The 15,360-nt window shown below is 45.9% G+C and overlaps 1 protein-coding gene across 1 annotated transcript in view; it reads right to left on the bottom strand.

Moving 5' to 3' along the window:
- Nucleotides 1-15,360, bottom strand: part of PRTG (protogenin) — a 118,349-nt gene that overhangs the window by 12,163 nt on the left and 90,826 nt on the right. Inside the window, exons 11-17 of the mRNA XM_061595353.1 lie at nucleotides 9,298-9,393; nucleotides 8,748-8,934; nucleotides 6,479-6,606; nucleotides 5,147-5,317; nucleotides 3,382-3,567; nucleotides 2,001-2,121; nucleotides 1,004-1,169 (exon numbers count right to left, since the gene is read on the bottom strand). Of these exons, the coding sequence (XP_061451337.1) occupies nucleotides 1,004-1,169; nucleotides 2,001-2,121; nucleotides 3,382-3,567; nucleotides 5,147-5,317; nucleotides 6,479-6,606; nucleotides 8,748-8,934; nucleotides 9,298-9,393 (1,055 nt within the window). The remainder of the gene's footprint in view (nucleotides 1-1,003; nucleotides 1,170-2,000; nucleotides 2,122-3,381; nucleotides 3,568-5,146; nucleotides 5,318-6,478; nucleotides 6,607-8,747; nucleotides 8,935-9,297; nucleotides 9,394-15,360) is intronic.

Here is a 15,360-nt window from a genome sequence, read left to right as displayed (position 1 = left end):
CATGCACAGTAGCACGGAAGGGCTGGTCAAGGTACCTCGACACCTGGGGCGACCCCCCTGCCCCCACAAGCACCTCTTCCACTCCCCCAGCAGTAACAATACAACAATAACCACATTAACTAGCTAGTAATTTGCTGCCCTTCCTGACACCCAAAATCTCTGCCTGATGGTAGGCCTGGCCCTGCTGGAATCAGTGCCTGGGGGCAGTAATGGGCTAATAAACTGACATTTAATCCAGACAAGACAGAAAAAGAGAGACTCTGGAGCAGTGATTCAGCCTGCCTTGGGTGTGACAGGACTTTCCTTGAAAGACCAGGTTCACGGTACTCATGGACTGGGCCCAGCTTAGGCCTGTGCCCTTTTTGGAAAGGCCCAACCTTCACCCACACCTTAATTACATCTAGGTTGGTAGTAATAATACGCTTCACGTGGAGGGCTGCCTCGGAACAGCATGAGAAACTTAAGTTGGTCTACAATACAACAGCTGCTCCAGGCGCCAATTTGTTTCCAAGCACAATGCAAAGATGATCTCTGAAGCCCCAAGCAGCCTGGATCCAGGATAATTGAGGGGTCATCTCCTCCCAAATCAGCCTGCCCACAGCCACTGAAGAGGCCCTTTGCTGTGTCCCTGCGGCTGAGGTACAATTAGCTAGATGTGAGGGAGGACCTCTTGGTAGCCACAGCCCGACAGCAGAATGCCTAAGCCCTTAAGAACCACTGGGGCCCTCCCCACTTGACTGTCTTTTGAGGACTACGTGGCCTTTCTGTTCCAACACGCACTCATCTCTCTCTGGGCAGATTATTTTTGTGTAGCGGGCTCTCATGTCAAAATGTTGGCATCTGCCAAGCCTGTTTCCACTTTTGTGAGATTGTCTTGCTTCTAACTGTTGTACGCTGCCCTGAGTGACCCAAATGAGTTGGCAGGGTGGGAAGTAAGTCTTCTACAACCACAGTGCATGAGGTGGTGGCAGCTGGGAGGCTAGAGGAGAGGCGGCTGCTGTACCTTTGCATCCAGGAAGCTGGTGCCTGCCATTATGGGCAGTAAAGAGTCCTCATGGTCAGCAAGGCCTTCGATGCTCTTGCCCACCTCGCTGGCCCTCCCCGAAGAGATGCTGGGGCGAGAGAGCTGGTCGGAACCATGAGGGATGCTTTTGGGGGCCGATGTTTTCCTGCAGAACAAAGAGCCAAGGGTAAGTGAGCCTTGGACCAGCAGGCTAGACGGAGGCAAATCCCTTTCAGTCTTACATGCTAAGATCCTGTTCAGTCAGGGATGAGGAATCTCTGGCCCTCCAGATGCTGCTGGATTCCAGCCCCAGACAACATAGATGGTTGGAATTCCACCCTCCCCGCTTCCCCAGCCCTGTTAAAAGCAGCCTGCCACAGTGATTGAAGGATGGATGCATTCATGCTGATCCAGGAGCCAAGCTACACAAGGCCCAGCCCCATGAGATTGATCTGGCACTGGACTTTAGATTTCAGGGGTGTCTGTGTGTGAATGCACACTTGAATACTTAAAAAGTCCCCTCCCCAGCAGGAAAAAACAAAACAGAACAAAACCTACAACACACCCAACAAGGTTCTACCCTTGCCTTCTCCCTCCCTGAAGCGTTCATTTAAAAACAACAACAGGGGACCATTTGAGCAAGTGACCCCCCCCATCCCTACCTGCAATCTGAAATGGGTCAGCCCAGCAAAAGCTGCACCCTTGATTGTTCAGCTTGTGTGTTTTGGCTCCAGATCCCAGAAGCGTTAAGGCTTGGGGTATAAAAGCAAAACAGTTTTGTACTGCAAATTCACCCACGTCAGGCAAGCATCTCCACGCAGAACAGCCAGTGTCCATCCACAGGCAACTGTTCTGTGTCAAAGTTGCAGTCTTCAGACTTCCCCTCCACCATATTGAATTGTTCCAAGTGAAGAAGGTCCTTACACATGCCACTGCCCCCAGCCTTGCCTCGCCAGCCCCTCATCTCTTTGGGGCATTTTGGAGCTGCTCAACTTACCTGGCTTTGCTGCGATAGATCAGGATGAGGATGCAGATCAAGATGCACGTCAGGGCAATGCACACGCCTGCAATGATGCCTGTCATTGACTTCTGGTCCAGCTGGTAATAGCCAGAAGAAGCTGCAAGAAGGAAAGCCACACCTTCGGGAGCACTATTTCCACGCATCCCTCACTAGTAAACGTGCAAGAAAGCATTCCACACAGACATCCGCAAACCCTGAGCAAGTTCACCTGGCCGGGCCATTTTTCCTATGTGGGTGCCCAGTCAATCACACCATTCCTGGGCAACATCAGAGAACAGCTTGGGGGGGGGACAGACCTCAGGCCCAGGGACCAACTGCAGCCCCTGAGGCCTTCCTGTCCGGCTCCTGGGCTCTCCCAGGGGCCCTGCCCTCTCCAAGGTATGGTGCCATACAGGAGGCTGCCTCGCCCTAAGCAAGTGGTTTGCTTCTGTGTACCTGGGCCAAGGCAAGCAGCCCCCCAGCTGCAGGGCCTGGTAAACCAGACATTGCCACATTTCTGAACACTTCTCTGTGAGAGAGGGAAGCCGAGGTTTCCCTCCCTCCTCTTATCAGCAGGTCTCTATCTAACAACCCAGGCATAACCTGGCTGTGCTTCCCAGTGGACAGTGGAGCAACGCTGCTGGTGCTGCGGCTGCTGCACGTCTCCTGTCTCTTGCAAGGGAGGGAGGGAGGGAGGGCCGGCCTTCCTCTCTGCCGCACTCCCTGGCCTGGCTACCACCTTCTCTTCCTGGATGATGACAGTTGCTGCTGCTGCTGCGGCTGTTTCAGTTTTTCAGGCGAGGCCTGCCCGCCCTCCCTCCCTCCCTCCCTTTCTGGTGGCACTAACTCTGCTTCCTTGGGATTTCTTGGGATTTCACTCCATGAGCAAAGACTTCTTTTGTTTTTCCAGGTTACTTCAGCTCTGGCCCCTTTCTGGTATTATTTTGCTGATTATAACTGTTTTATTGCTGTGGTTTTAAGCTGTATTTTAGGATTCGTATTTATATTGCTTTGAGTGCTTCTGTAAACCATTTTGAAGACACTTTGTGACAGAAAGCAACATATAAAAGTGTATTTTAACAAGTACTACCTACTGCCACTAATAACAATATGTGAAGAGACTGTAAATGTGAACCATGGTAGGTTAAATGTGTTGTGAGAAGTGTGTGTCTGACTGGGCTGCTGCTGCGATTTGTCTAACAATGCAAGAAGTGCCAACCAGACCTGTAAGAGTCCTAATCTCTTACTAGTTTGCTTTTTAAAAAGGACTTTGCAAAGTCAGACCTCCCCATTGGAAAGAAATTCACCAAGAAACACGCCCAGCTATATCATATCCCAGGACCTGATCAGGTGACACTCCCAAACCTTTGATGCTTACCTGTGTCAGCACCTGCAGAATCCAAGCGTTTGGGTCTTTGGTTTGATTCTGATGCTTCCTTTGGGAGGACAGCAAGTTCCACCGCATTGGAGAAAGGCCCTTCCCCCACTTCATTGGAAGCAGCTATTTTAACGAGGTAGATGTTTCCTGCCATGAGATTTTCCAACAAAGCCATTGTGATAGTTCCTGTTGGGGGCAAAGACAAAATCATGCAAGATGTTTCAATGCAGATAACTGATGAGCATCATATTCTCTGAGACCCAGACGTGTCCATCTGGTTTTACCTGGACCCTGGTGCCCTCCCGCTGTTACTAGACTACAACTTCCAACTTCCATCATCCCTGACTGTTGGCCATGTTGCCTGGGGCAGATGGGAGTTAAGAGTCTGACAACAGCTGGAGAGCACCAGTTTGGGCAAAGTTGATCTAGATAGCTTGAGGCAGCTGGGTGGACCACAACAGAGATTGCAGCTTCAGCCTGTTTATTTATCAATATAATCATTTCCTCTTGTCTACATTATGATGTACGGAAGAACTTTATTTAAGAAACAACGAACAGTATTGCAACATATTAAACAGCAACAATGCACCTGTTATTTTAAGGGCACAACATCTTTTAAGGGTAGCAGATGTGTTATGAAGGCAACAAACAAGCTGTGAGTTGGATCGACACATTTACATTGTTCATGTAGAACAGGGATGGGCTTTACTTAAAAGCATTTCTAAAACACTTAATATTTCAAAAATCTCTATAAATGGTGCACACTATGTACACGGTAACAAACAATACACATTAAAATGAAATACAGCACTATAAAACATAAAGCATATAAAACACAGATTCAAGGGATTCCTACACCTCAAAGTGGATTCCATCATATTGGTCAGGCAAAGCCTGGGCACAAGGGTAAGTCTTCCCAGGACCTGACGCAACGGTGAGTCGCTGCTTCATGTGCAGGAGAGGGATGGGCATTCCATGGTGCAGGGGGCAACCACAGAACATGCCATGGGGTATATTCTGTAGGGCATGGTTCCATGAGTAGAATCTTCCCCAATCTAAGGAGAGGTCCCCTTGTGGGTCAGGAACTGGTTAAGCAGCAGGAAGGAGAGATCAGCAGTAGTAAATGGACAGTTCTCCCAATGGAGGGATGTAGAAAGTGGAGTCCCCCTACGATCGGTACTGAGACCTCGGCTTTTTATCTTGTTGGTGATGATACTAAATTGTTCAGGATCGTTAAAACAAAAAGGGATTGTGAAGAGCTCCAAAAGGACCTCTCCAAACTGAGCAAATGATTCACAAACCTGAACTTACAAGGTCTGAACAGGGTGGTTTATAGCAGATGCTACTGGAGGTCACTGATTCATAGTGTCGCCGTAAGTCATAATTGACTTGAAGGCACATAACAACAACAAAGCCACCTGGGCCTCTAGCCATCGTCACAGGAACTCTCTGCTGCTCCAACACAGACACCAGTACTGAATTTGAAAAATGCTGCCTGGTTGAGGCAGATGATGTAGGCTGACTTGTTCCCTTTTTTTTCTCCCTGCTGACCCCTGAGTGGAGGAAACCCCTTGAACATCCAAGGGTAAGCCAAGACTCTCAGGACTCTATCAGGCCATCAACCACCCAGAAGGAGGGTCTGCTTCCACAGTCTGCAGGTCTGACAAAATTGAGCACCGAGTAAGTTCAGATTTGCACGGATGAAACAGGAGTTGAAAGCCACGAACAGCATTTCCACAGCAACTTGACGTGCTCGCTCACTCACCTTCCCTGTGCAGGACTTGCCATTCACCAGCAATCCAAGCTTTCCTCGATGCATACAGGATTGTGTAGTGTGAAACAGCAGTGCTAGGTCCACTGGGTGGCTTCCACGACACCAAGGCTGTGTCTTCCTCTATCAGAGTGACCTTCAGTCCCAACGGAGGACCAGCTGGGGCTGTGGAGACAGCCACACACTATTACTGCAGCACAGAAACATTCACAATCCACTGAACTGCAATTCCACAGACTTCTGTTGTCTACGCCCGGAGAACCTCCAAGCCACATGACGGCAATGCATTATACGTGGGGCTGCCTTGGAAGACAGTTTCAAAACTGCAGCTGGTGCAGAATTCAGCAGCCAGCCTGCTCACTGGGGCAAGCCTGAGCACCTAACACCCATTCTGGCACAACTGCACTGGCTACCAATTAGTTTCCAGGCTCAATTCAAAGTGCTGGTTTTGACCTATGAAGCCTTACAGGACGCAAGACTCCAATACCTTGGGCTTAGGGCGGTATATAAATTAAATAAAATAAATAAATACCTCAAGGACCATCCCAACCTGGACCCTGCATTAGCCATATGAAGCCCTTCGTTGGGTGCCCCCTCTAAGGGAGGTGTGGAAGGTGGCGACACTAGTGGGCCTTCTCAATGGTGGCCCCCCGGCTTATGGAATGCTCTTCCCAGAGAGGCATCCCTGGCGCCGTCATTATCTGCTATTAGGCACCAGGCAACAGCATTTCTCTTCTCCCAGGGATCTGGCTCCTAATTTTGGAGGGCTTTTGATGTCGTAGCCCCTTTTAATGGGTGGCCTGTTCCACTGTTGTTACATTTATGTGCTTTTTAACTTTTTGTTTTGTTTAAGTTTTTATACTGGTTTTAACTTTTTTATTGATTGTAAGGTACTTGAGTTCCCTTTTGTGAAGAAAGGCAACAAAAATGAAATAAGTTAGTAAGTAAATAAATAAATAACATGATTGGCAGGTTGTTAGAATTGTTCACAATATAACTAAACTTCTAGATGCTAACCGAGCAATCCCTCCTGTGCACACAAAAATTCCTCAGAAAGAGCTAGAATGACACTGAAACTGATGCTCTTTGATGTCTAGAGCCAACACCCTGAAATTCAGAGCACAAGAGAGACAAAGGGTTTATTGTACTTGGCATCCATCCACATGCAAGTATTTGACCACCAGGAAGCCATTTTATTGGCGTTGCATGGCAGGTGAATTGCAGGATTGCAAAAACAGACACAAAGACATCTTCTCCAGAGGGATCTTGTTCACTGGCTAGTAACCCTATGATGGCATGAACACTTGTTCACAGTGCCATCCTCACCTTCTGGAAGTGTAGCATGGTAAACAACAGGACTCCAAGGACTTGAGAGCTGATCCACGTGCAGCCGAACTGCAAACTCATACTTCGTACTTGGCTCTAGTCCCTGAACCAACATATGAGTTTCTGAGCTGGAAACATAAAAACACAAGAGAGAAAGATTTAATACCAGGAGCAGCTAATCAAGTTTCATCAAAGTGATCTGACCCCCTATTATCTTCTATAATCCCCAGATCATGTGAAAGTTGGCATATCTCTTCTATAGGATGGCCATTGCTGAAAGCTGAACTATGACCCTTTGAGAAGGAAGAATCTGTCGTCTGACTCATCATGAAAGCAACACCTGTCCTGGACGGCAGAACTTGAGTAGGTACAAGCAAGATAGTCCTACACAGGAGTTGCATTCCCTGCAATATAAACTCTCTCCTTAGCTTCATTATTGCCCCAATATGAGCAACTACTTCTGTCTGGCAGAAGTGGTCTCACTTTACAGGAAATGGGCTATGGCTGGCCCTAAGTCACATGGGCTTGAGGAGGTCGACATTACCTAATTGCCAAACAACACCACAGGCAGGTCTCCAAGTTAACTGACCATCTTCAGGAGGGCTGTTTCAAAACATCCCATGGGGTGTTTGTAAGTGATGGAGTCAGGTCAAGCTTTGAATTTTCCCATGAAAACTGACCTAAAGGTAGGCCACAAAATATATTGTCCTTAACTGTTTTAATATCTAAATAAGGGTATTACTAAATACTTTAAAAGAAATGTTTTGAATTATTTCTCTTGGGGAAATAATTTGGTTAAATGTATTAGAATTTTATTTATCAAATTAGTCCACAGACCATATCAAGACAAAAACAATCAAAATAAAATACATTTTAAAACTCCAGATACTAAATACATGTGATATACAACACAAAATTTTATATTAAGTGTTCAGAAAAACCAAAAAAATATATCATAGAATCACAGAATAGTAGAGTTGAAAGGGGCCTATAAGGCCATCAGGTCCAACCCCCTGCTCAATGCAGGAATCCAAATCAAAGCATTCCTGACAGATGGCTGTCCAGCTGCCTCTTGAAGGCCTCCAGTGTTGGAGAGCCCACTACCTCTCTAGGTAATTGGTTCCATTGTCGTATCGCTCTAACAATTAGGACGTTTTTCCTGATGTCCAGTCGAAATCTGGCTTCCTGCAACTTGAGTCCATTATTCTGTGTCCTGCGCTCTGGGATGATCGAGAAGAGATCCCGGCCCTCCTCTATGTGACAACCTTTCATGTACTTGAAGAGTGCTCTCATATCGCCCCTCAGTCTTCTCTTCTCCAGGCTAAACATGCTCAGTTCTTTCAGTCTCTCCTCACAGGGCTTTATTTCCAGTCCCCTGATCATTCTGTCTCCAACAGGGGAGGGAGAAAAGAGCTGTCACGACTAGTAGCCACTGATAGCCTTATCCTGCATTAATTTATCTCAACCACCTTTGCATCCATCTATGTTGGTGGCCATAACGACAACCTGTAGCTAACTCCAGAGTTTAACTCTGCACTGTGTGAAGAAGTATTTCCTTTTGTCTGTCTTGAATCTCCCAATAGTCACCTTCACTGGGTGGCCCTTGTTGGGATCTAGTATCATGAGAGAGGGAGAAAAACCTCTTTCTATCCACTTTCTCTGCAAAATGCTTAATTTTATATACCCTATCATGATTAGCTAAATATATTACAATTTTACTTTGGGCCATTTGGAAATGGAATCTTGCCTAATATTTATGATCATTTCTGCCACTTTGGTTGTAATCTATTCCTGAGTTTCAAGAACGAGCTAGGAGAAGCCTGGCTGCATTAAGAGAGGAACAACTCTGTGCAAACCGTTTTTAACTCCGCCAAGCTTGACATTCTGGTCTCTGATGCTTTCAGGTGCCGACCCACTTGGCTTTAAAAAGAATGGCAAGGGGGAGGCAGTAATTTCCCCATTCAAACCGGCAAGGCTAGTTTCAATGGCATAATATCATTTCATATCCCATATAATGTCACCCAGGGATTGCATCTGATGAAGGAGAGGAACAGCAGCTTGACTTAACCAAGTTGGAATAAACGAAGGCTGATAACACCAATGGGCCAAAACGTGAGCTTGCCCTGGAGCAGGTCTGAGCACTTGCCGAAGGCTTTGGCAACCAGTGATGTTCCATTAAGTGCCAATTAAGAGGAGCATGGGCAGTTATTTGGATCAGGAGGGTTGTTGAGAAGGGAAAAATGCAACAATCAGAATGAAAGATACACACGTCTGCAGGTAGAGGACCAGAGAAGCATTCTGCAGCCCCACAGGGTTGCAGCGGAGGGTGTAGTTAATAGATTGTGCCGAAGTGAATGCAGGTCGTCCCCAGTGCAGGTAGACGGAAGAAGAGGAATTGGCTTTGGCATAAAGGTGGTGAGGGGGCGGCGGCGGCAGGACCAGCCGGTCACGGACAGCTGTTAAAAAGAGAAGGGGCAACAAGGAACGTCAGTAGCAAATGGGTAGGACTGATGGGGAGCGTTTGAAGAAGACTAAATTAATATCCTGTCTTGCCCAAGGGTTAGGGACAGTCAGCATTAAGGCATTAGATCTCCAGCCAATGAAGAATCAGTGCAAAACGTTTGGCAACAAGCAGTCTGAGCATATATTGTGGACTGCCATCTATTTATTTTGACACCCACATGCATAGGTTTTTATGTTATCTACCTAATACATCTGAGAGAGGCAGTTAGAGGGATAACATACAACAAACAGCTATCAATACATGCATGAATCTGAATCATGCCTGGTGGTTTCAGTAAAATAATTTCAACACTTACAGACACATCCAGGAGTGCTGACCGTCTGATCTGCCTGGTAGCCATCTTCTACACTGTTATAGGCCAGGAGTCTTACATGGTACTTCCTTCTGGGATCTGCAGAGATAAAAGTATTTAATTAATTAATGGGGACCCACTCAGATACTTCCCTATTGGACTCAAACAGCTGATGCCGCTGAATTCCACAGGACGAAAGCTGCTCAGGACAAATTTCCCCTAATTTCTGGATCAAGGTCTGAGGTTGCCGTCCTCACAGCAAGGACTCAAGACTCCTTCTGAAAGACAGCCCTTCTGTTCCCCACCTCTCCCTTTATTCACTTTCTTGCATTGATGGCATATTTGCGGGGCAAGGAGAACAGAAGCTCCGCTAAGTGCTAATGCCTGCTAGGATGGCCATACGCCCCAGACTTTTGTGTTTAAGGGCAAGCTCTGTGGGGCAGGAACAACTTTTATATATGGAAAGTGCCCAATACATTTATCGGTGCCATTTAAGTAACAAAAGACCATAAGCTATATGACCATTGTTACAAGTGCTACCAGTAGAGAGAGAAAGGCCTAGCGGTAATCATAGCAGCCGCACAGCTGGCTGCCTCACACTGCATCAGATCCTGGGCCCACTTAGCTCAGGAGTGTCTACACACAATGCAGTGTGGCAGCGGCTCTCTGACAAGGGTCTTTCGAAGCTCTACCTAGAGATGCTGGAGGCTGAAGCCAGGACCTTCTGTGGTGTTCTGCCACGAAGCCGTGTGGCCCCTTCCCTTTGAAGCCTTCTGGGAGATAACAGGGGTGGAGCAACACAAAGGACCAGATCCGAGCCATCAGGCAACATGAGCCAGTTTGGTGAGGTAGCTAGCCTAGAGCAGGGGGTGGGAAACCTGCGGCCCTCCAGTCCCCCTTGTAATGGGAAGATCCAGATAATGGCTTAATATAATATAATAAACACATATACTGTGCTGAAATCATTTACATATGCTTAGATTTGCTTAGATGTTTAAGACATTGAACTAGTGTATAAAAATTGCTATAAGTACAGGAGTCAACAGTAAGACAGGAGTAGTTTGAAGTTGCCCCCCTTCAAAGTTGGAGAAAAAGCATTTTAAAAAGACAGGCATTTTTCTACCTCCAGGAAGTCTGGGAGTAGATAGTAGATTCAAAATAAGCAAGTCTGTGTTAGAACGTAAACAATGAAGAGAACAGGAGATATCTTAGTAAGATTTTCTCAATGGCTGTCAGTAACCTGGCCACTGAACTGATATTAATCTCTGAGAACATCTATGTTTATAAAATACAAATCTATGAGAAAGGAAAGGTGTTTGTTTGTAAGATTGTCCCAAGAGAATGTTTATGACAAATCTGTGGAATGAATTCATGAGAAAAGACAATGGGAATACACCTTCCCATAGGAGAGTGTATAAAAAGCCAGGTTTCATAGCACTCAGGGCCCTTCAGCTCTCAGGGGGTCGAAGAAAGCAGGAGAACCATCCATCTATTCTGTCCATAACATCTGATGGGTGATATATCATGGCATGTATTCCTAAGTCCTTTGTACTTTGGCTCTGTGATATGACTTAGAGTTTAACTCAGGCCTTCAACTATTATAACTTCTTTTAATTAAGATGTGCCTTGAGAGTTTTATACTTTGATGTTAAATGGATATCCAGCAATTTCTTTTGTGCAGATATATATATATTTCTGTTTTTGTTTCTGTTTCTCCAATGATGGCTAAGGCCACCTAGAGTGCATGTTTTAGTTGTAATGTACACGAATAAATAGCATATATTATAAAGACTGTTCTGCTGTCTGAAGTCTGACTCCCAAACAGAAAATTCCTGGTACCTCCCAAGACTCAAGAATTCTTGAGTGGGGTCTCCTCTATTCTATTCTCTGCCTACACTAGACAACTGCTGTTGATAACCTGTGAGCTTAGGTGGCCTAATGTTCGACATACAAGGACTCCGTGTAGATACAGGGGAAGGGAGAAAGAAAGAACCCTTGATCCTATGCATATACTGGCCAGGGGTAGTCTTGCAGGTAACACTCTCATCCCCAGTCAGCGTAGCCGACGGTCAGGGGTGATGGGAGTTCTAGTCCAGCAATATCTGGAGGGACACAGACTCTTTAGTTCTGTGTCACCATCAACCGAGGACCTGGGGAGATATGGGCCCAAATCTCTGCTCAGTGATAAAGCTCACTATCAGACCTCAAGATAGTCACCACCTTTCAGCCTAACCTACCTTACAGGACTGTTGGGAGGATAAAATGGGGTGGGGGTGGGGCAGGGCCATGCTTGCCACCCTGACTTCCTTGGAGGAAGGGTGGGATAAAAACACAATAAATAAATCAGGGAGAAGTGAACTTATTTCTTGCTGTGTATGCAGCTTTGCCAAAAAAATTAACAAAATATCTGTGCAGCTGATGCAGCTTCAACAGGCGCTAGACCATGCTGACATCTAAACCATGTACGTGCGTTCAAGGTGGGGGGAAATATGACAAGGACCCTCAGAAGTGTGCACCAGAGTCCTGCCCTTGTTATCCTACATGCCTCTTTGTCCGCTCCCCTCCTCCAAAATGCTCCTTTGATCTACAAGCATCCAGAGGTGGTGGCATTTTGCAGCAAGACACCAGAGGGGGCTACTCACTTTCCTCTGAAAAGGGACCACACTTTGAGATTCCCCACCGACAATTTAGCAAAACTCCAGACTGCACCCTCAACGAAAAGAGAAAAACGAGACACAAAGCTAAATCACATGCCCCAAAGATCTCTTCTAATGAAGTCCAGTAATGTCCCCTTCCTTTTGTAATTCTCAAAGTGGCACAGAAAGGCACCACATGGAGCAGTGTTGGCTGAAAGATTTTGATGTCGCAGAACAACCTCAAATCTCAACAGTCTGAAGGAAGGTGATGGAACTGGAGGGTAAAATTGTGTTTCTGGCCACACTTTAACTGATGAGTACAAAAGCACTGTTGGAAGACTGAAGAGGCATTTCAAGCTTCCCGATATCACGGGTTCAACAAAACCTAGGCAAGACAATCTCTGGCCAGACATTCCCAGTGATCAGCTGCTGGAACACAGGAGATGCAGCGTCACAGTAAGGGCAAGCAGGTTTGTCTAGACTTGATGCTGGATCTCAAATCCAGCCCTGGTGTAGTCTACCTAAGAGGTTATCAACCTTTTGGGACTAGAGGGCACATTTCAAATTTTGAGAGAGTGCTGGGGGCACCAGACACATAATGGCTGCCATGGCGGTGTGGCATAACACAAAATTAGAGAATAGTCATGGTGAAGCTTTTCTCATAGTTGTACTTCCATACCAGAAAAGGCTTGACCTGTTAAATTTCTGCCTGCTATACAACTGTTAAAGGCACAAGAACTCTGTTTTTCCCAAACGCCAACCTTAAACCAAAGCCTAGTCTGCCATCCTGTACCCACTTACCTGGATGTAAGCTCCATTAAACACAAAGAGACTTGTATACCATTTGTACTGCAAGTGAACGATACAGTGAATTCTTAATGAGACCCTGGCCTTTAGCTCCCGCAAAGCAGGAGATGTGGCTAAGTATCTTCACTAAGTTTTGGTATTTGCCTTTTCTAGGAAGGGGGATTCTTTTTAACATTCATGCACTTTATTATGTAGTAGTATTTGCAGCAAATAACTTCTGGGCACCACCTGATCTCAGGCAAGCCCATCACATGAAAGATGCATCCTGGTTGCTAGAGAAAACAGAAGGGCAAACTATAGTGATTCCAAGGACTAGAAAAGAAGACAGAAGCAGGAAAGGTGCACTAAAAGGGAGGGCAAAACAGCAGCTCTTTGGAACCCCAAAGATTCTTATTGTCTGGTGTCCAAACAACTCACTTATCAATCACAGCTCTGACTTCACTTGTTGGCTACAAACACTGACAGGCAGGAGCAGCCAGACTGGTTCATTCCAAAGAAATCATTTAGGAGGGTACCTGCACATTTTGCTCCAAAACTTCCTTTCTAGTAGGGCTTAGAGGTTTGCTTTTTTTAAAAAAAAAGGAAAAAAGAAAGCTCAGATTCCAGGTGACCTGCCAGAGGCACTGCTGGATGCATTTGCGGGTGCCATGGTGCCTGCAGATGACAGGTTGGTGACCCCCGGTCTAGCTGTCCTGATGGATTCAGTTGTCCACAACAAAAGGCAGCAAAAGAGAGGCCCCTCCACCAGCTCCCTGGCCTTTCAGCCTCTGTGAAAAGTGATACTAGAGGAAGACAGACTGGATGCAATGAGAAGCCACTTCCGCCTGCTGAATTGTACAGAACTGTCTCCATGTTCTCCCAGCAGAACCTTGACAGGCTATTCAAAAGATGTAACGTTCTATCACTACTGCATGTCCAAGCTGAAGAAGCTGCACTTGTTGGACTTCTGTCTGTCACAAAGCTGCTGAAGTGGGGGTGAGGAAACGTTTTCAGCCAGAGCACCACATTTCCTGATGGGGAACCTTCTGAGGGGCCAGTGGTGGGTGCAGCCAGAGGCAAAAAGTGGGCCTAGCAAAGGATGCACAAGAGCCCACATTCCAGCCACGTATGTGTTCCAGTAACGACAAAGAGTGAGACATTTCTGGATACCCTAAAAGACCTCAGACAGATGGTGATACAACTGACCAGAGGATGGTGATGCTGGACTTAATCTTAAGTGGCACCCAGGACCTGGTGCGAGATGTACGTGTTGTCAAACCAACTGGGAGAAATGACCATAGTGCTGCTAAATTAAACATACATGTAAATGGGCAATTGCCAAGAAAATCCAACAGTCACGTTTTACTTCAAAAGATAAAACTTCCCAAAAATGAGGGGATTGGTAAAAAGAAAGCTGAAAAACAAAGTCCAGAGGGTCAAATAACTCTAAAAAAGCTTGGGAGTTGTTTAAAAGCACAATAATAGAAGCTCAACTGGAGTGTATACCATGATCAGGAAAGGCACCACCAGGGCCAAGAGGACGCCAGCATGGTTAATGAGCAGAATCAGAGAAGCTATTCCAGCAAGAAGGCTTCCTTCAAAGAACGAGAGTCTTGTCCAAATGAGGAAAATAAAAAAGAACACAAACTCTGGCAAAACAAATGCAAGCAGACAGTAAGGGATGCCTGTATGTTTCCAAGCTCAATTCAAGGTGCTGGTTTTGACCTATAAAGCCTTACACGGCTTGGGACCACAATACCTGATGGAATGCCTCTCCCGATATGAACCCACCCGTACACTACGCTCAACATCAAAGGTCCTCCTCCGGGTGCCTACTCCGAGGGAAGCTGGGAGACTGGCAACAAGGGAGAGGGCCTTCTCAGTGGTGGCCCCCAAATTATGGAATGATCTATCTGACGAGGTGCACCTGGCGCCAACGCTGTTATCTTTTCGGCACCAGGTCAAGACTTTCCTCTTCTCCCAGGCATTTTAGCATGTATTTTAAATTGTTTTAAATTGTGTTTTAAATTGTTTTGAAAAGATGTGTTTTTAAATTTGTATATTTGTTTTAATGTTTTTAGTTACTGTAAACCGCCCAGAGAGCTTCGGCTATGGGGCGGTCTCTAAGTACAATAAATAAATAAATAAATAAAAATAATAAATAAAAAAGAATTTGAGGAGCACATTACTAAAAACATAAAAAAATTCTTTAAATATATTCAGAGCAGGAGACTGTCTAGGAAGGCCATCTGACCCTTGGATGAAAAGGGAGTCAAAGGTGTGCTAAAGCAGGATAAAGAGACTGCAGAGAAGCTAAATGAATTCTTTGTATCTGTCTTCACAGTGGAGGATATACAGTAGGACAGATCCCTGTGCCTGAACTAACATTTGCAGGAAGGGGGTCTGATGAACTGAGGCAAATAATGGTGATGAGAGATGAAGTTCTAGGTTTAACAGACAAAATAAAACTGACAAATTGCTGGGTCTGGATGGCATCCACCGGAGAGTTCTCAAAGAAATCAAATGTGAAATTGCTGATCTTCTGACAAAAATATGTAACGTAACTCTCAGATCCGCCTCCATCCCTGAGGACTAGAAAGTGGCCAATGTAACACCAATCTTTATCAAGGGATCCAGGAGGGAT

This window comes from Rhineura floridana, chromosome 14, assembly GCF_030035675.1.
Source record: "Rhineura floridana isolate rRhiFlo1 chromosome 14, rRhiFlo1.hap2, whole genome shotgun sequence".
NCBI lineage: Eukaryota > Metazoa > Chordata > Lepidosauria > Squamata > Rhineuridae > Rhineura > Rhineura floridana.
Note: the sequence above shows the minus strand (reverse complement) of the source record. Positions and strands in the feature narration are given on the sequence as shown.